Genomic DNA, 24,310 nt, shown 5'->3' with positions numbered 1-24,310 from the left:
CCCCCCCCCCCCCTGCCGCTGGTCCCGAGCTCCGCTGTGCCCGGTGCGAGCCTAGGACCAGCATGGGGACTGTGTGACAGGAGAGTACACGATCTCCCTCCTGTCCCCTCTACGCAGTCAGAATGCGGAAGTGATGTATATGACATCACTTCCACATTCTGCTGTCACTCTCCAGCTTCAGACGCTGGAGAGAAGCTGATGAAGCAGATCTGGGCTTCATCAGATTCTTTGGGTGGTCTCTAGGTGACATTAGGGGTCTTGGAGACCCCTGATGTCCCTATAAAGAGGACCCGTCATATCCTCTTTGCTATCACATAGGGGGTTTCATAGCCCCCTATGTAATAACAATAACGTTAAGTAAGAAAAACAAAAAAGGAAAAAAATATTAAAGTTGAAAAAAAAATGAAAGCCACACATAAAAAAGAATTAAAAAAAACCACAAAAATGTTTTAAAGTCCCCACCCATACATACACGCAGGCAAACATGCGTCGGGTGCGCATAGAAGCGAAAACGACGATTGCGCACATGTTACATATTGCCGCGAACGTCGCAGTGAGAGCAATAATTTCAGGGCCATCAATCACCGATAACACTAAACTGATGAGCGGTAAAAGCTTCTAAAACGTAACCTATGGTCAATTTTGGGTATGCTCGTTTTTTGCGATTTCGTGGGTGTGCGCAATTTTATAGCTTGACATGTTTGGTGTCTATTTACCCGACGTAACCCCGACTTTTATATTTTACCAAAAAAATATGGTAAGAATAAATGTTTCCTAACAATGTTTTAAAAAAAACTTTTTTTTTCAACATTTTCCGCAATTTTTCCTTAATATAGTAAAAAAACTCCAGAGAGCACGTCTCCACTTCTCTGGAGTCCAGTGGCGGTGTGCTTTACACCACGGCATCCCACGCTTTGCATTGCACTTGGTGATGTGAGGCTTGGATGCAGCTGCTCCGCCGTGGAAACCCATTCCATGAAGCTCTCTACGCACTGTTGTTGTGCCAATCTGAAGGCCGCATGGAGTTTAGAGGTCTGTAGCTATTGACTCTGCAGACAGTTGGCGACTTCTGCGCACTGTGCGCTTCAGCATGCGCTGACCCCGCTCTGTCATTTTACGTGGCCGACCACTTCCTGGCTGAGTTGCTGTTGTTCCCAGTTGCTTCCACTTTGTTATAATACCAGTAACAGGTGACCGCGGAATATTTAGTAGCCAGGAAACGGAACACCTGAATCCAATTATTTTTTCGAGGGGGAGGGGCCCAATACTTTTGGTAATATAGTGTATGTATACAGTATATCTCGTTTGGAAACATAGAGGGTCTCCTGAGCTCTGTGACAATGATCCAGAACTTGAGGTACAGAGATATTTTACACCCTGATGGGAATTGCTTCCAAGATTTGAAAGCAGGGGTAAGGATATGACCTGTCCGCTCAACATTCCCAGAATTGTGTCCATATGTTTATATATTAAAATTCATACTTCTGTTCCTGTAATGTTTGTGTATTTAGTAAAAGGAGTTCTTGGACCATTGGCACGCATGACAAGACTGCCTTCACTTTGCTTTCCAGGTGTGCATGTGTCAGCAACAGTTTGGACGATGGGAGGACGGAAAGCAGACGCCGCTCCCCTGCTTTCCTGGGCAGAGCGGTCCCCAGATTACCCGCAGCTTGCTGGAGATTGAAGATACGTTCCAGAAGAGCCTTCTCATTCTCAAGTCGGTGAAAAAGACCATACTGGACGTGAAAAATACCACCTGGCATGACAACTATAACAGGTGACTATAATAGTCTATAAGTCCAACTCTACTCTAAGCAGATCACTCCACAGCGCACCCCCAACCCCCCCACCACCACCACCCATTTGGTATTTTACCAAACTCTATGGAAATTGCCACACCTAGCCTTTGAAAGAGGGAAGAAAGTGCCCAATTCCTCCATCCATCCATGTGTGCCTCTGTCAATATACTTGATTCCTGCCTGCAGCTGATTGGCTGCTGCAGTCACTGTTCAGCCACAAAAGTCAAATTAAAAACCTACTTTTGTTAAATGGAGGGGGTACCATCGGGGGCCACTGTCTGCTCCAATTTTGGCTGGGTCAGCAGGAATGAAAATCAAGCAGGGTATGACCAGCTTTGTCGTGAAAGCCTCAGGCAAGCTAGAGGCAGATCAACAGCCGGAGTCACAGGACAGGTCATAACCAGGACAGCAGGCAGGATACACAGAACAAGATGCTCCGGAACACTGGAATCATTTGTTTTCTCATTGCCTCAGCACATTAGGCAGAATTTGTTTCTGCCTTTGGATGATGCCACAGGCGTGCTCACATCATTTAATCTGTCAGTGTAGGTAAAAGCCTAAATTCAGCATGCACAGCCAGAAAAGGAGTTGGAGATGGCAGGCAGGACTGAGGACTGGTGCTGCCTACAGAAGGGGAGTAGGTGTCACTTTTTCCTTACTTTTTTTTCTATAAGGATTCTCAAATCTGTTTCCTGAAACATGGTGACCTATATAGGAATTCTGAGACTGCTTTAAAGTAGAACTTTGTCCAGACTATGGGCACTCAGATTAGATATTTGATTATATGAGCCCATACTGTCCTTCATAAGGGGGTAAATAAGCTTTAAAACAAGCCCTTACTGACCTCTGTAGCTGCAAGCACTATGGAGAAACAAGCCCTTACTGACCTCTGTAGCTGCAACCGCTATAGAGATCAAGCCCCTACTGACCTCTGTAGCTGCAAGAACTATCAAGATACAAGCCCTTACTGACCTCTGTAGCTGCAAGCACTATGGAGATCAAGCCCTTACTGACCTCTGTAGCTGCAAGCACTATGGAGAAAAAAAGCTCTTACTGAACTCTGTAGCTGCAAGCACTATGGAGAAACAAGCCCTTACTGACCTCTGTAGCTGCAAGCACTATGGAGAAACAAGCCCTTACTGACCTCTGTAGCTGCAAGCACTATGGAGAAACAAGCCCTTACTGACCTCTGTAGCTGCAAGCACTATGGAGAAACAAACCCTTACTGACCTCTAGCTGCAAGCACTATGGAGAAACAAACCCGTACTGACCTCTGTAGCTGTAAGCACTATGGAGAAACAAGCCCTTACTGACGACTGTAGCTGCAAGCACTGTGGAGAAACAAGCCCTTACTGACCTCTGTAGCTGCAAGCACTGTGGAGAAACAAGTTCTTACTGACATCTGTAGCTGCAAGTACTATGGAGAAACAAGCCCTTACTGACATCTGTAGCTGCAAGTACTATGGAGAAACAAGCCCTTATTGACCTCTATAGCTACAAACACTGTGGAGAAACAAGTTCTTACTGACATCTTTAGCTGCAAGCACTATGTGGAAACAAGCCCGTACTGACCTCTGTGGCAGCAAATACTATGGGGGAACAAGCCCTTGCTGACCCCTGTAGCTGCAAGCACTATGGAGAAACAAGCTCTTACTGACATCTTTAGCTGCAAGCACTATGGAGAAACAAGCCCTTACTCCCCTCTGTAGCTGCAAGCACTATGGAGAAACAAGCCCTTACTCCCCTCTGTAGCTGCAAGCACTATGGAGAAACAAGCCCTTACTCCCCTCTGTAGCTGCAAGCACTATGGAGAAACAAGCCCTTACTGACCTCTGTAGCTGCAAGCACTTCGAAGAAATTAATCCTCAAATTCTACAAGTCACTGCTGCCCCCTCGCAGCTGTGACTTGACCACCTCCCAGTCTACTAATATTTATTCAAACACAGAGTAGGAGCAAAGGAAGAGGGGGAAGCAGAGTGCTGAGACCCCACTTGGATGAATTCACTGCTTCTCTTGTAAATGTAAAGATAATCTACTCCACAGTGTCTTCATCTAGAACAGGGGTAGCCAAACTCAGGCCCTCCAGCTGTGGTGGAACTACAAATCCCATGAGGCATTGCAAGAGTCTCACAGCCACAGACATGACTCCCGGAGACAGATGCATCATGGGATTTGTAGTTTCGCCACAGCTGGAGGGCCGGAGTTTGGCAACCTCTGATCTAGGAGCTCAGTGCGGGCTTGTTTACGGCTTGTTAAGAATATGTAAATGTTTGAATGTCCATCGCCTGGCCGCGCTTCCGCTTTCCCGCCTTCCAATAGCAGCGTAACAAATGCGACAGTCAAAGCGAATCCATCAAACGACTCTTCATCTTGTATTTCCGCTCCTTCTCCGCACTAATCTCCATTTCACACTTAACACAATACAATTTTATTATTACATCTGGCAACGTTATGAAAACTAGTGGTGAGCACCAGCGGAGATCTGCTCGTTGTGGGAGAGCGCCATCTTCCTTCCTCGGATGCAACCCATCGGTGGCTGAATACAGGATAAGTAATCATTTGCAGGGAATCGCGGTCCCGGAAGGCTTGGAGTATTATAGACGGCGTGTATTGTTTTATGGAGAAGCCCCCACAACCCGAAACATGGTGAAGCAATGTGTGAATGAAGAGAATAACTCGCCGAGGAAATTTTGCATCTCCATCATTCAGCTTCTTCTTCTTATTATACAATAATCTCACCTAAATCTCCTCGGTGTTTCCAGGGACCGCGGCTTCCTCCGGCTTCTCTACAAATATCCAACTACCTTTCCCAAATGTCCCCCGTGGCTTAGTACGGCCTGCCGCTGTTGTTCTTCCTTTTTTCTCATAACTGTCACTTACTTATTAAAACAGATGCAGAGATGCACGTGGCTAATCTCCTCAATGTATTATCTTCTCTCCGCAGCTACTCCACAACGCTCTGCAATTACTCAATGATTCTCCATAGCTACCCATCAGCTCTCTCACCTAGTTATTAGCTCCGTTACACTCTGGGGCTAAGCAGATTATCAGTTACTCTCTCCAACTACTCAACTACTCCCACCTAGATATCAGCTATCTGCAGCTAATCAATTACTCTCTCCAACTACTCAGCTACTCCCACCTAGATATTAACTATCTGCAGCTAATCATTTACTCTCTCCAACTACTCCCACCTAGATATCAACTATGCAGCTAATCAGTTACTCTCTCCAGCTACTCCCACCTAGATATCAATTATGCAGCTAAATAGTTACTCTCTCCAGCTACTCCCACCTAGATATCAACTATGCAGCTAATCAGTTACTCTCTCCAGCTACTCCCACCTAGATATCAACTATGCAGCTAATCAGTTACTCTCTCCAGCTACTCCCACCTAGATATCAACTATGCAGCTAATCAGTTACTCTCTCCAGCTACTCCCACCTAGATATCAACTATGCAGCTAATCAGTTACTCTCTCCAGCTACTCCCACCTAGATATCAACTATGCAGCTAATCAGTTACTCTCTCCAGCTACTCCCACCTAGATATCAATTATGCAGCTAATCAGTTACTCTCTCCAGCTACTCCCACCTAGATATCAACTATGCAGCTAATCAGTTACTCTCTCCAACTACTCCCACCTAGATATCAATTATCTGCAGCTAGTCAGTTACTCTCTCCAACTACTCCCACCTAGATATCAACTATCTCCAGCTAATGAGTTACTCTCTCCAATTACTCCCACCTAGTTATCAACTGTCCACAGCTAATCAGTTTCTCTCTCCAACTACTCCCACCTAGATATAAACTATCAGCAGCTAATCAGTTACTCTCTCCAACTACTCAGCTACTCCCACCTAGATATCAACTATCTGCAGCTAATCATTTACTCTCTCCAACTACTCCCACCTAGATATCAGCTATCTGCAGCTAATCAGTTACTTTCTCCTGCCACTCATCCTCCACCTACTCAGCAGCTTTGTGTTGATCCAAAACTCTCCCAAGCTACTCAACAGTTCTCGCCACCTTTTTAGAAACCCTCCAGTGTTACTCCAAATCTCTCCCAGGCTACCCTCAACTTTTACTCAAAAACTCCCCTAGAACTCCCAGCTATTCAAGAACTCTTATATGTTACTCAAAAAAAAATGTTCAACTCTCCCCATGTGCTCGTATACTTGCTATAGAGAATCAATCAACAATAACTCTCTAATTATCGACTTTCGCCCACAGCTTTCTCAAAAAGGATCCACAGCTACCCTCCATCTCTTCCCACATACTCAACAACTGTCTACTCCTGATCAGCAACTCACTGTTCTCAACTGTTACTCAAACTCTTTCCACAACTCTTCCAAGCTACTCGGCAACTTACCGTAGCCTCTCATCAGCTTCGCTCTTCCACTCAATACCTCTCTACTGTTACCCAAAAACAGTTCTTAGCTAATGGAAAACTCTTCCAATTTACCCAAGTTCTAAAAAATGATCCAGTGGCTCAGCAACTTTTCCTGGCTACTTAAGAAAACTGCTCATGCAATGAAGACAGCTGACCCTGCTACTCGAGATGTAGTCAAGGCATTTCAAACTGCTCTGTTGACACCTTCTCAGGGGCTTTCTTGGTATCTATATATAGTAGGGGTGCACTGATACCGGTTTTTCAGTATCGAGTACAAGTACTGATATTTTGCTGTCGGTACTCGCCGATACCGAATACTGAGTACCGATACCAGTGCTTCCGCTGGCATGGAGTCGGCTTCCCGGGCAATCAGGAAGCCAGGCAGCAGGTAATGACACGCTGGCTGTTCGGCAGGCTCAATGCTGATTGGCCGGGAAGCCGGCTTCCCAGCCAATCAGCATGGCGCCGGCTGTTCGGCAGGCTCCATGCTGATTAACTGGGAAGTCAGCTTCCCGGCCAATCAGGAAGCTGGGAGACGGGTCATTACTCGCCGCCTGGCTTCCTGATTGCCCTGGAAGTCAGCTTGATGTTGCCTACGGCACTGCTGGTCAAAGGAAATCTTCCTCTGACTGGAAGTTCTGGAAACGGGAAAGGGATCGGAGCAACTGGGCGAGTACGAATACTCGCCCAAATACTCGGTATCAGCACTGATACTAGTATCGGTATCGGTGCATCCCTACTATATAGTCCATCTCCATCACTGGACCTCTTCGCTTGGATGCTCTAGATCTCCATTACTCAACACAGCATCTCACATCGACTCTTGTCCACTATTCACCCACTCTCTAACAATTACAAAAAACAATGTGCTCCAACACTCAACATCCCTTTGCTACTGGTTTCTTAGTGGTTGTGATCACATTGTTCTTCTGTTCCCCAAATCCAGGCTGGTTATCGGGTTATGACCTTAGTTTGTCCTTTGTTTACTGTTGCCTCTCTGTCTTCCTGAATCCCACCTGCCCTGACCTATGAGGTCAGGCTGATAATTCACTGTTCATTTTGGTTGCCCACAAGCTTGTCAGCTTTTGCCAGTGAAGAATACCCAAAGGCCTTTACTTGGGAGTATTATACAATGAAATCTGAACCTCATTGTAAGGTTCCATGCTGAGAATGGGCAAGTTTTTTATCCACCTTCCTCCAATCCACCTGCCCTAACCTTTGACTTTCATGCTATGTTTGCGGCTGACAATTCAGTATTCATTTCAGTTGCCTACAAGCTTGTTGGCTGTTGCCAGTGGAGAATACAGAGAGGCCTCTACTTGGGAGCTTTATACAATGAAATATGAACCTCATAGAAAGGTTCCATGGCGGAGAATGGGCACTCCTTTATCTGTCCGTCTTCCTCATTGCCACCTACCCCGACCTTTGCCTTCCAGACTATGCTTGCGGCTGACAATTCAGTATTAATTTCAGTTGCCTACAAGCTGTTGCCAGTGGAGAATACCCAAAGGCCTCTACTTGGGAGCTTTATACAATGAAATATGAACCTCATAGAAAGGTTCCATGGCGGAGAATGGGCACTCCTTTATCTATTGGTCTTCCTCATTGCCACCTGGCCTGACCTTTGCCTTCCAGACTATGCTTGCGACTGACAATTCAGTATTCATTTCAGTTGCCTACAAGCTCGTCGGCTGTTGCCAGTGGATAATTCCCAAAGGCCTTTACTTGGGAGCTTTATACAATGGAATATGAACCTCATAGAAAGGTTCCATGGCGGAGAATGGGCACTCCTTTGTCTATTGGTCTTCCTCATTGCCACCTGGCCTGACCTTTGCCATCCAGAGTATGCTTGCGGCTGACAATTCAGTATTCATTTCAGTTGCCTACAAGCTCGTCGGCTGTTGCCAGTGGATAATTCCCAAAGGCCTTTACTTGGGAGCTTTATACAATGGAATATGAACCTCATAGAAAGGTTCCATGGCGGAGAATGGGCACTCCTTTATCTGTCCGTCTTCCTCATTGCCACCTGGCCTGACCTTTGCCTTTCAGACTATGCTTGCGGCTGACAATTCAGTATTTATTTCAGTTGCCTACAAGCTCATCAGCTCTTGCCAGTGGAGAATTCCCAAAGACCTCTACTTGGGAGCTTTATACAATGAAATATGGCCAACAATGGGCACTTCTTTGAGTTTGTATCTGAGGATAGAACTCGTTATTGGTCTTCACTAACCTGTAATAATTCTGTAACAATACCAGCTTCTCAACAGAAAAATGTTTTTACCATTTCTGATTCCTCTGCCCATCCAAGCGTTCCCTGACTGCTCGGTGCACCTGTCATCCGCTCATAACACCGTTTCAGCCGTCCAACTTGTCCCAGCTCTCCCCATGCTACTTAATGCTTTCTGCTTGCCCAACCTTGTTCCTGATGTTACTCCAAGAACCCGTCCATCACAAGCTGAGCTCTTTATTTCACTTTTTAACCTTGGCACTGCGTTCCATGTAATCATCCCAATAGTTTCCACGTTCTACCTCCTCATCGTGTCTCTTCCCACAGATTCCGAACCGGCGTGAAGGATCTGGAGGTGATGATGCAAAATCTGATCGTGACAGCCTTCGAGACGGTGCGCAGCGCAGAGCAGGGTGTAGAACTGCTGGACGTCTTCCACCATTTTTCAGCCAGAGAGGTGAGGTGCTACCAGGAGAAAAGAGCCGGAGCTGCAGTAGCTCCATGAGGGGCGCAGGGGCGTAGAGGGCAGCAAATGGACCAGTAGGGAGTGTCTCAGGGGCAAGTTCATGAGGCACTATAGATCTCTACATGCATGTACAGAAGAGATTGTGTCCCTTCTGTACTGTAAGCAAATTCTGTGAAAAAGAAAACCACAAATGACATATTCACCTGATAAAACAGAACCCCAAACTCAAATGTTAACATGTTATAGATGATCTGCAGGCATATCGCTGAATACACAGTTACAAATTCATATATAGGATCTGTTTGGGCTACCAAAAGATTTGTATCTCTGTCCAATCAGCCCCAATAACTGAACTGGTCAGTGTTTATTTCCCTCTTACGTTTAAAGTCGCAGCCCACCCAGAAATAATATTCAGTGCACCCCTAAACCGTACTTGTGTTCCTTGTCCTCCAGGCCATAAAACGGACATTTGATAAGAAGACGGTACGAGTGTACGTATTGTTCAAGAATGAGCTGGATCTCGTCAACAAGGAACTGGGCAGAAAAATTCCGACCGTGCCACCTCACATATGTCGCTCCGCCGGACAGGCGCACTGGGTGCGGGCTCTAAGACGACGCATTGATCGGCCAATGCAGGTTAGTCATGTGTATGTCAGGGGCTCATATCAGTTTGTACACCAGAGGAGCTTACACTCTAATGTCCCCCCACAGTCACACACTATTATTATACAGTTATATAGCTCTGACATATACCGCAGTGCTGTACACAGAACACTGAGCCAGTAACATCCGTCTCTGTACAGAGGAGCTTAGACTCTAATGCCCCCCCACAGTCACATCAGTCTCTGTACAGAGGAGCTTACACTCTAATGTCCCCCCACAGTCTCACACTATTATTATACAGTTATATAGCTCTGACATATACCGCAGTGCTGTACACAGAACACTGAGCCAGTAACATCCGTCTCTGTACAGAGGAGCTTAGACTCTAATGCCCCCCCACAGTCACATCAGTCTCTGTACAGAGGAGCTTACACTCTAATGCCCCCCCACAGTCACATCAGTCTCTGTACAGAGGAGCTTACACTCTAATTACCCTCTAATGCCCCCCCACAGTCCCATCAGTCTCTGTACAGAGGAGCTTACACTCTAATGCCCCCCCACAGTCACATCGGTCTCTGTACAGAGGAGCTTACACTCTAATGTCCCCCCACAGTCACACACTATTATTATACATTTATATAGCTCTGACATATACTGCAGTGATGTACAGAGAACAATGAGCTATTCACATCCGTTTCTGCACCAGAAGAGCTTACACTCCCAGGCTCTTTGTAGTCAAGGGGGCAGTGTTGTTTTGCTGGCGGTATGAATGTGGAGAGGGAATGGGGAAGAACTGGGGCATAGTTGGAGTTCTGGAGACCAGCGGGCAGAGCTGACAACACTGTTCAGGATTTTCATGCATAGATGGCACTGTGTTGTCATCCCAAACAGGAAGTTAGGAGCTCTCTGGATTTCTGGCAGATCAACAGGTATCTTTCTCTACTTGTAGCCTTTTAAAAAGGAATATACAACGGGGAAATGCCCATGTATTGGAGAGATGTGCTGCTTATGTATCTTTTTTTCATTTTGAATGCAGCCAGAAGACGGCTGTATAGATTGCATGGCAGTACTGCACACATGACTACATCACATGGAATACACGGCAGCCCTCATGCTGTTTGGCATATACAATGGTTCCAGAGAACGGACGGCAGCCTTCCCAGTATTAATAATACAAGCAGAATTGTGGGTCCCGCATGTCTGCGAGGGAGATTAGCATAGGCGCTTTGTAAAATGAAATTGACATTGACAGCAGATCTCTCCAGAGTCCGCAGCCAGCGACGTGTTCTGTGTGTACACGGCTTGTACCGCACACAATGCTGTTCCTGGTGGTCCTTCTCATTACATTCTCTCATTTTACTGTCCTCCCTGTGGAGACCAGGCGGGGAGCCGGGTGATCTATGCAAATCCAGGAACTCCGTGGATCAGAGCCAGCAAACAAAGGGAGAGGAGGGAGAATCTCATGGAGGATAGTAAATGTGGACGGGGGAGTAGAAGAGGGCCAGGTTTCAGCTTAGCGATGAGCCAAGCCTGGCAGCGATGGGATCGCAGGTTCAGGTTCCACCGGGGACAATGCCTGGACTGACTCGCTGCGGAATGCGTCAGTGCGCCAGTGAATAAAAACAAGGTGGATTCACAACGCTTGCATTGCATTTACACATTTATATGTGTTTGAGGTGACAACACAGTGCATTTGATGCAATGATATCTCAAGCTGCGTTGTCAGCCCTGCCTGCTGGACTACAGTACTCCAACTGTCCCCTGTTCTTCACTGTCCCTCTCCATCTGCATACATTGATTTCTTACCCATGCTCCTGGGCTACAAAGAGCCTGAGGCATTAGAGTGTAAGCTCCTCTGTACAGAGACTGATGTGAATGTGGGGGGGGGCACATTAGAGTGTAAGCTCCTCTGGTGCAGAGACCGATGTGACTGTGGGGGGGATATTAGAGTGTAAGCTCCTCTGTAAGGAGACTGATTTGACTGGTTCAGTTTTCTCTGTACAGTGCTGCAGTATATGTCAGAGCTATATAAATGTATAATAACAGTGTGTGACTGTGGGTGGGGAGGGGGGGCATTAGAGTGTAAGCTCCTCTGTACAGAGACTTGACTGGCTCAGTGTTCTCTGTACAACTAATTGTCCTCGGTGTCACGACCTCTGACTCCTCGTAGATCCTGGCCAGCTGCCATATCATGCCCCGCATCGGAGTAGCCGAGGAGATCATTCAGGAGTACCAGCAGCTGGCACAGAAACTGGACGAGCTGGTGAGGAAGATCTTCTCGGAATGGTCCCAGTCGGCGGACAAGCAGGCCACGAAACGCCTGGACATCCCGCTGATGGTGCGCAGCAAGGAGAAGGTCGGGATGCTTGACGTGAACTTTGATAAGTAAGTAGAAGACATTGGCGTGGGTCTGAGGGCCGGCTGGACCTTCCTCTAACCTGTGTGCTCCTTTTCCAGGAACGTGTTGAAGTTGTTTGTGGAGATCCATTACTGGGAGCGGCTACAGTTTGAGGTCCCCCATTATGTGGTGGACATTTACCAGCGACAGGAGGACCTCCGAAACCTGCGAGAAAATGTTCTCCTGGTGGTGCGCGCCTATAACAGGTGAGCAGTCTTACATCGCCATCTTGTGGACAAAGCTGATCATTTCAAGGCATCTGGTTCTCTTCCAGATCAATACATTTTGTTTTTAGATGTTTCAAGTAAAAGGGGTAATGCGAATAGATACCAGATTTTAGCGCAAAGGTTGGTAAATATCAAGGAGATACATTTGCAGTACTTAAATATAATTCAATTGCATGTAATTCAAAATCAGGTTTGTTAAAGCTAAGCATGCACCGATACTAACATCGGTATCGTTGCCGATACCAAGTATTTGGGCGAGTACTCACCCAAGTGCTCCGATGCCTAGCCAGATACTTCCGGTATCAGGAAGCCAGGCAGCGAGTCATTGCACGCTGCCCGGCTTCCTGATTGGCCAGGAAGCCAGCTCCATGTTCCTTCGTCACTTATGACGAGGGAGCATGGAGCCGGCTTCCCGGCCAATCAGGAAGCCGGGCAGCATGTAATGATGAGGTGGCCGGCTCTCTGATTGGCCGGGAAGCCGGCTTCATGCTCCCTCGTTATCTCATGACGAGGGAGCATGGAGACGGCTTCCCGGGCCAATCAGGAAGCTGGGAGCCGCTTCCTATTGGCCAGAAAGCCGGCTCCATGCTCCCTCGTCACAAGTCACAACCCTAAGCATGGGGACGGCTTCCCTGCTTATCGGGAAGCCAGGTGGCGAGTGTTTACATGCCACCCGGCTTCCCGGGAAGCCAGGTCGTGAGTCATTACACGTCACCGGACTTCCTGGGACTGTATTCAGTAACGGCGAGTACCGGAAAAAAAATATCGGTATTCGTACTCGATTCCGAAAAAACGGTATCGATGCATCCCTAATTAAAGCCAGTGACAGGACAAGGTCCTTAGCAGCCAAAGCCAAGGTGCGCCCAGACCATGAGCTATGATCTACTTTTGCGCTTCCCTCCTGCTGAAGCTGCCAAGGCAGCCGCCTCTTCTGCCTACCCGGCTGCACGGGCCTGGTTAGAACGTATCTGTTTGCCTGAGGACGGGACCGCATGGTCTCGAAGCGTCGCTAAGGAGATGTGTGTTATCTCAGTCAATAAACAGCATTGACTTTAATATCATGGAGTGCGAGTGACTACTTTAATCTATCTACATTTCACGGAGGCATCCGTTGTCACCACCGCACCCACCCAGTTGGATTTGTGTTTTTGTCCGGCCAGGAGTGCGATGGGACAGGAGTATGATGCATTAATACCTGCTGCTAGTGTGTTTGCACACACACAGTGCTGATGCACCTATCTCGGGACAGCAGGCTTTTTTCATGGACGCCAAACATTCTAATTTCCAGCATGTGTCAGAGTGCCCACTTACATTGCTAGGCTCCATCAGAGTGCCCCTTTAGAATGTTTAACCCCATCACTGCCTCGCATTGCGGCCGCCTCTGGTAGTTTGATTCATGCTTTTGTACTGGTACGTGCTGAACAAATCGGAACATGTAAATCCTGTTTTTTAGCAATTTTCTTAATTTTAACGGTGAAAAACTGTTGCACTTTGCTTTGTAATATTGTTAATGGGTGGTTTGGAAGGTTAAATTACGATCCTGTCAGGAAGATTGCAGATTATCACAAAGGATGTCATTGTGCAGCTCAGAATACATTCCCCCCATTGCTTTCTCAACTGATCACTGAGATAACTTATCTCAGCCTTTCACAGCTGTTACGTGAGATAAGTTTTCTTTTCGCAGGTTATTAAACAGCCTCTGTGCAGCCGAGAAAAACAAAGAGATCTGCTGAGTAAAGTTAACTCGTGATAAAGCTAGTTTTATCACAGTTTATTAAACGTACACCTAAGTTTCTTCTGCCTACCCGGCTGCACGGTCCTGGTTAGAACGTATATTAAAGCGAGATTTTAAGAAATGAACACTTACAGTTATTTTCACTTGGTCCCACCTATAAACCTGTCCCTCCTCTTTCTTTCGTGGTCCAGGATCATAGCGACTCTTTCCACAGAGGAACGTGGCCTGTTCAGGGAAAGAATCCGTTTCCTAGATAAGAAGATTCAGCCGGGGCTTACAAAGCTACACTGGTCCTCTAAGGGAGCATCGACTGCCTTCATCAATGACTGTCTGCTGCAAGCCAGCAAGGTGAGCACGCTATGAGGGATTTCCAGCACACAAAAGCCACATATAGATGATATAACATCATTGATACATCTCCCCCGGTGCTTTAGTTGACTTCTCTTCTTTGTACTATCCTCTCCTTCCAGATCCAGCAAATTGTCGACAACTATAAGGCCTCCAACTTGAACATCTCGCGCTGCGCCCAGACAATCAGCGAGTCCCTGCTGCTTCAAATCGATGGAAACCGAGTCTTCCGTTATCTGGAGTTCCAGGACGCACAGGGGGAACATCGCCGGGCTGTACAGAGACGTCTGCAGAACCTCCACGAGGAGATCTGCTCCCTCATGAGGACCACCTTTGAGGTTTTCAAGGCGGACGGACCTGAGGTACTTTAAGGCCCGGTTCACACCTGGGCGTTTTGTAGCGCGTTCCTACGCTCTGCAAGACGCTCAAACACCGAAATCCCATTATTTCCTATTGGTATGGTTCACACCTGGGCGTATTACAGGCCGTATGAACGCGCTACAAAACGCCCTACGCCCAAAGAAGTACAGGAGCTTCTTTGGGGCGCATTTGCCGCGCGTATTCGATACACCTTGGTGTGAACCCAGCCTAATATTGTCCCCTTTGGTTTTGTGTACTCAGAGGTTTATCATTCTCTGCACAGAGATCAGATATGGATTGTTTTCCTATTCAAAACGCACATTTCCTGAATTATCCATTTAGAGCTCTACATCAAGCCTGTCATGCAATGGAAGCTTTGCCTGCTGTAGAGCTGTAGGTCTTACCCAGCGGGGGGGGGGGGGGGGGGGGGACGTCTTGTCCCCCCTAACATTTTTTATATTTGTGATGTATTGCCCTGCTAGTAAAATGTGAATATGTATCTTCTGTCTGCTAGAAGATTTGTATCCTAATATACTTACTGCTAAAAAAAGTATATATTTAGAGCGTCTGCCTGGCAAATGTGCTGTCTCATGCATCGTCACTTCAAAAGATTGGTATCCTGATGTACAGCATCCCTTAAAAATTTAAATCTTAATGCACTGCCTATCTGGGTGCTATAGATATCCTGATTTATCACCTAACATGCACATATAAAACTGTATAATTCTAGGAATAGCAAAAGAAATACTGCTGCAGTTGCTAATTTCAATAGAATGTTGTGAATGGGTAAAAATATATTTATGATTTGATAAAACCGTGTCAGATACATTTCTTATATTGTACAGCCCAATTGCACTTATTTTTATACATGCCAGCTTTCTTTATCGAGATATCAAGTCCATGTTATACAATATGAAAGATAATGCAATAAATCTGTGTATCGTGCAGTTTTTGGCTCTTTCATAGATAACTCATTTTCTTAAGAAAATAGGATTTTTGTACTTATTCTGAGACAAATGTGTCTCAGGAAGAGTTGGACATGGGCAAACATAAAAGTAACTGGCCAGCAAGGTATATCCCCTGCCACGTCCAGCATGCATCAGTTTTGTAGAAAAACAGTTCGGGCTGGGGGGGGGGGGGGGGGGGGGTCAGACCTTTGCAGAGAGACCACTGCTTCTCCACAGTGAGCAAGAGTCCTCTCTACAGCATGCTGACAGGGGAAGACTTTATTACTCAGGCTGTGACTGGTGTCTAAGTGTAAACTTTGATGCACCAGGAATGCATTTACGGTAGTTGATTATACAGAGGACACAATTGGGCTTTAGGCAGACTGACACTTGGTTTTTACCTTCCATCACTTTCCTGTGAGTTGAGGGTCAGCACTATCCTCACATCCTATCCCACGTATTTCCTGTATAATAAATGGAGCATTAATATGACTGTCTCTGCAGGTCCAGCAGCACTGGATGTACTACACAGAGAAGATAGACCGTCTGGTGGAAGAGGCCTTCAGACTCAACATCAAGTGGTCTCTTCAAGAACTGTCCAAGGCCATCAATGGAGACAGCAAAACCACCCCAAGTCCTCTCTTCCGGGTCATGGTGATACTACAGAACGACTTTCCTGGCTCCACTGCTGAGGTAGTAGAGCCGTCACCTTTCCCTGGGTGCTGTCATTTAGAATAATTCTCCGTATATATTCCCTTTAGTCTACACAATATAGAAATATGAGAGCTTACCTGTAGAGTTGGAGTCGCAGGGGGTCAGAATACCTCCAAAACAAGTCTGCAAGAAAGTTCTCCAAATCTGCATAGTTTTTCAAGGTCAGCCATAATATTCTCATTTACTATAAGGCCCCATTCACACTGAGCGACATGAAAATTGCGCGATTTTCCGAGCGATTTTATATGAGCAATATTGAGTGACTTGTCGCGCGACTTTTTCCTATTGGGCTGTATGCAATCAGGAGCAAAATCGCTCGAAATCGCCGAAACATATCGGCCAAAAATTTTACTTTTGGCATAATGCCGAAAGTGCAATGTTCTGGCCGAAACATCTGTGCATCCGTTCTTTCTCTCCTCCCCGCTGGGCGCTGCTCTGTGTCCCAGCGGGGAGGATAGAAACTGTGACAGGCGGCCGAGCGCTGCGGGGGGGGAGAGCGCTGTGAGCGGGCGGCGTCTCTCCTCCCGGCACCGCTCAGCCTCCTTTCACAGTCCGGCAGAGCGGTGTGTGGGCGGAGACAGCTGTCATTGCTGTCACAGGAGGCTGAGCTCTCCTCCCGCACCGCTCGCCCAGCCTCCTGTGACATCTGTCAGCGAGGAGAGCGGTTACAAGCAGTCGGTGATCAGTGATCGCTGAGTGTTTGTACATAATTGAGGACATAGCATGTTTACTAATATCCTCAATTATGAATTGGAAGTGATTTACATCCCCTCCTGTTCATTCATGATTGTGGTTATAGTAAACATACTCTGTCCTCATGTTATCAATGAACAGGAACACTCAGTATAGAGGATTCCTGTTCATTGATAGCAGGGGCGGCGTACGGCCTCCTAGTCCCATAGAGAGGGACGGGGGCTCCGTACTAATCACACACAGCACCTGTCCTTCCCTGGAGCTGCCCGATACGGCCGTGCACGCCGCACGGAGCTGTACGTGCCGGCCGTTTCTCTGTGAATGAGGCCTTAATATGTTGTGCCTGTACAAAACTACCCCCCCCCCATATGAGGCTGTCTGCACGAAGAGATTGTGAAAACACGGCTGCAGCCATCGCAATGTATACACATACACCACAACCCGTGACTGTCATTTTGTAGAGAAGTAAGATGCTGAGAAAATGAATTGCACTTGAGAAAGGTTTCTTCTTCCACTGATAAAAATTGGATTACCTGGGCAGAAATTATCGACATTTTTTGCAACAGTTGATTGGTTTAAACCCCAACTCTTCTGTTCTCATTTGAAGTATAAATAAAGTTTGGGCTTGAGTGTGGCTTTCACCTTCTAGGCTACTGAAAGCCGAAATATCAGATTGTGTGAAGTGTCTAATATCTGATGTCTTCCTTTTTGTCTGATATTCTCTTCTAGGTGGAGTTCTCACCCACGCTGCTGCAGCTAGCCAACCTTGTGAGCAGTGTCTGTTCAGAGATTCTCATCGCGGTTTCCAGCTTCCAGCGTCTCCCGGATATTCTGACCCAGAAGAACTCTTTGCGGGACCCCATACACAACATCCTAGGTGAGCGGAGCCGGCAATAGTTACTGCAAATTTTATACAGACCTTGCAAACTGCTGAGGTGCTGGAAATATTGTCCTCATAGAAGAGTCATGTGTATTCCTTCTGAATCTTGGTGAGCTCGGTGTATTTCTTCCAGATCTGTGCAGTAATCCCGTGTGAAGTTTCCTGTAATAGAGACCCGTCACTACTGCTCACTGTCCTTGTGCAGGGTGACCGGTCTTGTCTCTGCCCCCTCCTGTAATACAGACCGGTACCTGCTGCTTTCTCTCCTTGTGCAGGGTGACTGGTCTTGTCCCCGCCCCCTCCTATAATAGAGACCGGTCCCTGCTGCTTTCTCTCCTTGTGCAGGGTGACTGGTCTTGTCTCCGCCCCCTCCTATAATAGAGACCGGTCACTGCTGCTCTCTCCCCTTGTGCAGGGTGACTGGTCTTGTCTCCGCCCCCTCCTGTAATAAAGTCCGGTCACTGGTGCTCTCTCCCCTTGCGCAAGATGGCTGGTCTTGTCTCCGCCCCCTCCTGTAATAAAGTCCGGTCACTGCTGCTCTCTCCTTGTGCAGGGTGACTGGTCTTGTTATATTTAAATGAGTGGTAAGGAAATGAATCCAATGATTTGGAGGGGTGTCCCAATACTTTTGGTAATATAGTGTAGGTTGAACTGGATGGACCTTGGTCTTTATTCAACCTTACATACTATAATACTATGTATAATAGATAAAAATGTTCGATGAAATCATTATTTTAGGACCATGTTTCACAGACTAGTATTTCTTCACCTTCCAGAGCGCGATGAGGAGATCAAGAAGATCCAAGCCCTCATCAGTGGGGGAATGGCTGCGAATGCCACCCTTCTCCAGGCCTACCTGAAGACATGGGACACCTTCCGAATGATCTGGGAGCCCCAGAAAGACACCCTGATACGCCGCTACCAACGCCTCAACCCCATGGTGTCCGCGTTCGATGCCGACATTGCTGGGCCAAATAGAGCAAAGTACAACTGTGGTGTTATTTAGTTGCCTCCACTCCCACTAGGTCTTATTCTTAGCTTCCGCCCCAGTCGAGCAATCTTTTGAGTGCTTCCAGTTACTCCACCTATATCAATCTCTTTTCTTGACAACCAATTTTCCAGGTACACAGAGCTGGCGAACAATGTCCAGAAGCAGGAGACCGTACAGAACATCCAGTTTGTCATGCTGGACTGCAGCCAGCTCAAGTTCGCTTTGGTCCAACACTGCAACGAGTGGCAGAACAAGTTCACTGGCTTACTGCGATCCATGGCTACCGAGAAACTGATGGAGCTGCATGCTTATCTGCGCAACAATGGGGAGCGGTGAGTGGGCCCTGTCTGATGAGGTCACCAGTCTGCTCTCTCCTTTTATCAGCATGTTTTCTGTCAGAACATTTGTATACATCATGTCTGGTTGACTCCCAGTCCTGCCCCTCCCTCTCCCAGTCTGAATGCTGCTCCAATGGGGATTGCAAGATTCAGTCTGGCAGTGGAAGCTGGTGCCTGCTGCTGTAATGCCCTTTCTCCATTGACTGATGGGGCCTTACACTTGTGGCTCCTGTACAGGAAGCTGTAACAACTCTGATCCCATCTGACAACTGGGAACTAATCAGTGTGCTACCTGATCATGTGATCACTATGTCAGCTATGACATAATAAGCACATGCAGGCTGGAGGGTTCATTGCATGGCATATGCCATTGCAGCCTGAATCTGGCAGTGTCCATCTATTTAGTACTGTAGTTGTCTGATATAATTACAGTATGAAACAAAATAATAGTAACAGTTAATAATGGTCTTTTAGATTTTTATACATTTGGCAGCTTTTAAAACAAAAACAGAACACGATGTCTATAGAAAAAGTGTACCAAATAAAAGCCTTATTCTGCAGGGAGCCGTGAGTGACAGTCACGGCTCTCTGCAGGGACACGATCGAGAAGTGAGCGAGTGACGGTATGTGTTCCCTCACTTCCTGATCTATTGAGTCGACGTGTGACAGTTTAATTGTCACACGTCGGCTCAAACTATGAGGTTGAGTGAAAATCACTCACCTCATAGTTCTCCTTTAAGTATCAAACTAGTCATGGAATTATCGTTAAGCATTTTGCTTGGGCAACTAGGCATCGGAGGCATGCCCTTTGTATCCAGCACCATTTTCTAGTCTTCTAATCTCATTTCCTATGTATGTATGTAGGGTGATGATGTCCCCGCAGACCCTGGAAGAACTGGCACAGAGCCTGGCCTTGTACGACACCCTCAAGGGCGAGCTGTCCAAGGTGGAGAGTCAGATCATGCCCATCCACGACCAGTTTGAAATTCTGAAGAAGTACGAAGTTGCTGTGGAGGAATCAGTGAGTATTCGCAAATACAAACAGGCTGAACCAAAATGTATTTTTCATGGCTTGGAGCATAATTTGTTGCAATAGATGCAGCAAGTGCTAAGGGATCAGCTGCTGTCACAGGTGAGGCAACCATTAACACAGGTGAGATAGCCACCAACACAGGGGAGGCAACCTTTAACACAGGTGAGACAGCAGCTAACTCAAGTGAGACAACCATTAGTACAGGTGAGACAACCATTAACATAGGGAGACAGCCACTAACGTAGGTGAGAAAAGCATTAACATAGGTGAGCCAGCTGCTAGCACAGGTGAGGCAACCCTTAACACGGGAGACAACCATTAGTACTGGTGAGACAACCATTAACACAGGTGAGACAGCCGCCAACACAGCTGAAAAAACCATTAACAGGTGAGACAACCATTAACAAGGGTGAGATAGCTGCCAACACATGTGAGACAACCATTAGCACAGGTGAGACAACCATTAGCACAGGTGAGACAACCGTTAGCACAGGTGAGACAACCGTTAGCACAGGTGAGACAACCGTTAGCACAGGTGAGACAACCGTTAGCACAGGTGAGACAACCGTTAGCACAGGTGAGACAACCGTTAGCACAGGTGAGACAACCGTTAGCACAGGTGAGACAACCGTTAGCACAGGTGAGACAACCGTTAGCACAGGTGGGACAGCAGCTAACTCAAGTGAGACAACCGTTAACACAGGTGAGACAACTTAACACAGGTGAGACAACTTAACACAGGTGAGAAAGCCATTAAAACAGATAGCCGTTGAGACAGCGTTTAACACAAGTGAGACTGCCACTAACACAGGTGAGACAGCCACTAACACAGGTGAGACAGCCATGTTAGCACAGGTGAGACAACCGTTAGCACAGGTGAGACAACCGTTAGCACAGGTGAGACAACCGTTAGCACAGGTGAGACAACCGTTAGCACAGGTGGGACAGCAGCTAACTCAAGTGAGACAACCGTTAACACAGGTGAGACAACTTAACACAGGTGAGACAACTTAACACAGGTGAGAAAGCCATTAAAACAGATAGCCGTTGAGACAGCGTTTAACACAAGTGAGACTGCCACTAACACAGGTGAGACAGCCACTAACACAGGTGAGACAGCCACTAACACAGGTGAGACAGCCACCAAGGCTGACCATACACCTGTCAAATTGTTTCATTCAGCCCGCGGTCTGAAAAGAAGAAATTTACGTGATTCCTCCATCAACACAAACAGCGTGTCGATCGAGGAATCCCGCTGTTTGCATTGTATTCTGACAGCTGCCATGGCCACCTGTCAAAATACCTGATCAGAGCGTGCAGCTCATTGGCTGTCGGCTCTGATCGTATGAAGATTTTCCTGCCGCCTCCTTCAATCAGCTGATCGAGGAATGTTGGCTGAAAGGATGGCGACATTTGGCCAGTGTATGGTCACCTTTACATAGGTGAGACAGCCAATAACATAGGTGAGATAGCTGCTAACGAAGGTGAGACAACCGCTAACACAGGTGAGACAGGTTGGTGGCGTTTCCGTATGTCAAAAATCTACACTGCTCATGCACAAACGAAAATACGTGCAGTCGATTCGTCCAGGTGCTTTTCTTTATTTAGGCCTAATTGAACCTTGCGATAATCGGGGCATAATGGGGCCGCTGTACGACAATCGTACGACGGTTTAATCGTTGGACGAAAAGTGTTGTACGATAATCGTAAGGTGTATGGCCACCTTTACACATGTGAGACAACTGCTAAAGGTGCCCATACACTGCACGATTCTCGTACGATAATCGTGCAGTGTATGGAAGGTGTGCGACCGTTTCTAATGTACGGTCGCACGACTTTTGTATTTCGAGCATGTTGGAAATCCACCCGAGAATCGTACGATTTTCGGCTGGTTTTTAACATGATCGAGAGATAACAGCCGAACGGGCCGATGTGCGCACACGCACACTGCCCGTTCAGCATTGCAGTCATCGGAAGCCCGCCCCTCAGGGGGGCGGGCTTGCGATGATCGCAAGTACGATCTGCCTGTCCAAGATAGGCAGATCGTACGTTTTTTTAAGTACTTTACAACCCTCACAAGACAAAAGTCTTGCAAGGGTTGTAAAGTGTATGGGCACCTTTACACAGGTGAGACAACCGCTAACACAGGTGAGACAACCGCTAACACAGGTGAGACAACCGCTAACACAGGTGAGACAACCGCTAAAACAGGTGAGACAACCGCTAAAACAGGTGAGACAACCTGAAATTTCACGAGATTTTGCAGTTTACAGATGAGATTTCCCAGGAAGGCACTGGTGTTGTATCTTTCCCAGGATTCATCTGTGAGGCCAGGGCTACATCACCAGTGCCTCACTCAACCAGGAAGAGGAAAAACTGTAATTGTAAGTAAAAGCAATGAATGTTTAACCAATGAATGCAAGATGATGATTGTATATAGTATGGAGATGTGATTGTTAGTGAAAGGGGGCAAAGGTTCACTTTAGGGTGTTATCATCCCTAAAAATGTTATAAATATCCAGAAGAAGAGAAATTTGAATATCTATTATTAATAGTGGTAAAGTTATTGGAACTGAACTTTCAGCTAGGGCATTAGTAATTCAGAAAATCAAGCATGGGTGGTTCATCGCGCTTAAAAAAGTTCTTTCTGATTGGCTCAGGTCCTGGAGACGCTGGACTCCCTGAACAAAGCCTGGCTGTCGTTCCAGCAGAGTCTTATTGACAGCGAGACCATGCTGAAGAAATCCAAGGAGAAGTTCAAGACTGGTCTCATCCACACCGCTGAGGAGTTCAAGAAGAAATCACGATCTCTGCTGGAGGACTTCGCTGGGAGAGGTGAGACAACTCAAAAAAAATAAAACAATTGAACTAAGAGCCAATTTTACTGTTTTTTTTTTATTTGTGCCGAATCAAACTAAAGAGCAGACTTGTGCATGGCACCATGACAGAAAATATTCACAGAAACAGACACAATTATTCCAACCCTTGTCCACTGGCCACCAAAATGCCCTTTACATTGGTGGCCAGTGGACAAAATGTCTCTTACATTGGTGGCCAGTGGGCAAAATGCCTCTTACATTGGTGGCTAGTGGGCAAAATGCCTCTTACATTGGTGGCCAGTGGGCAAAATGCCCTTAACATTGGTGGCCAGTGGGAAGTAGAGCTGCCCAGAACTATGCAGATCCCATCATATTGTAGGTCAGGGAGCCACAACTCAAGGGACCCCGTAGCAACCTATGAGGCAACCCCAGGCCTCCACAGACCCGTAGGTAAGGTTGGCTGGGTGGAATGATTGTTTCTTCCTAATCTTCTGTCTTCTCTGCAGGCCCTTTCTCCAGCTCGGTGGGATGTGAGCCGGCTCTGGAACAAATAGCCACATTCCGTCAAATGATGAAAACCCTTAAAGAGGAGGAAAATACCATTCGCTCTGGACTCAGCATGTTCAAGATCGAGCAACCGCGCTCTAAGGATATCCAGGCCCTGGAAAAGGTGGGTGAGAAAGCAGATAGGGACTGAGCACAAAAGATGGATTGAGTTCAGGTAGTGGGAGTTGGATTCTAAACCTCTGACAAGGAAGCCGTCCAGTTTCTTTGTATCATCAGGGTTCTTGTGGTGGCCCAAATGTGGAGCCTGGTGCATAGCAGGCACGTGCAGTCAGGGGAGGCAGAGCCTTACCTAGTATTATGAAGAAAAAAAGGTGTCAGCTTCAAGTCTGAAGCTGACAGCTTTTTCTCCATTCAGATCGGCTTCTATCAGGTTACACAGCATGGAAATCCTCCCCGCTGTGTAACCTGTCATGGAAATCCTCCCCGCTGTGTAACCTGTCATGGAAATCCTCCCCGCTGTGTAACCTGTCATGGACGGAGTGCTGCCTGTTAATTACAGACGGCGCTGCATCAGGCTTTTATCAGGTAGTTAGGTTACACAGCAGCGGGCTTCCCCACTGCTTGTGCAACCTAACTTGGTGAGGCAAGAGCTGTCACAGCCTCTACTCTGTGTTAGAGGCTTGAGCTCTGTGGATGGCTTGGATCAATGGCAAAGTGCCATTGGTCAAAGCTGTCCAATCCAAAAAAATAACTGAGGCCATCGATCTCAATGCCTCAGCAGTGACTCACCGGTGACGAGCAAGTGAGGGACAGGGAGGCTGGGGGCGGGGAC

General features: G+C 47.0%; 1 protein-coding gene across 1 annotated transcript in view; it reads left to right on the top strand.

Moving 5' to 3' along the window:
* The window catches only part of DNAH2 (dynein axonemal heavy chain 2), a 197,087-nt gene that overhangs the window by 43,028 nt on the left and 129,749 nt on the right, over window positions 1–24,310 (top strand). The window contains exons 11-24 of the mRNA XM_018572866.1: window positions 1,572–1,777; window positions 8,747–8,876; window positions 9,339–9,521; window positions 11,659–11,873; window positions 11,946–12,092; window positions 14,040–14,196; window positions 14,319–14,558; window positions 16,008–16,196; window positions 17,640–17,787; window positions 18,567–18,759; window positions 18,913–19,113; window positions 19,984–20,140; window positions 22,813–22,987; window positions 23,478–23,641. Of these exons, the coding sequence (XP_018428368.1) occupies window positions 1,572–1,777; window positions 8,747–8,876; window positions 9,339–9,521; window positions 11,659–11,873; window positions 11,946–12,092; window positions 14,040–14,196; window positions 14,319–14,558; window positions 16,008–16,196; window positions 17,640–17,787; window positions 18,567–18,759; window positions 18,913–19,113; window positions 19,984–20,140; window positions 22,813–22,987; window positions 23,478–23,641 (2,505 nt within the window). The remainder of the gene's footprint in view (window positions 1–1,571; window positions 1,778–8,746; window positions 8,877–9,338; window positions 9,522–11,658; window positions 11,874–11,945; window positions 12,093–14,039; window positions 14,197–14,318; window positions 14,559–16,007; window positions 16,197–17,639; window positions 17,788–18,566; window positions 18,760–18,912; window positions 19,114–19,983; window positions 20,141–22,812; window positions 22,988–23,477; window positions 23,642–24,310) is intronic.

This window comes from Nanorana parkeri, unplaced genomic scaffold (genome assembly GCF_000935625.1).
Source record: "Nanorana parkeri isolate BGI_ZX_2015 unplaced genomic scaffold, ASM93562v1 scaffold2150, whole genome shotgun sequence".
Taxonomy (NCBI): Eukaryota; Metazoa; Chordata; class Amphibia; order Anura; family Dicroglossidae; genus Nanorana; species Nanorana parkeri.
This window is presented reverse-complemented; position numbering and strand designations above follow the sequence as displayed.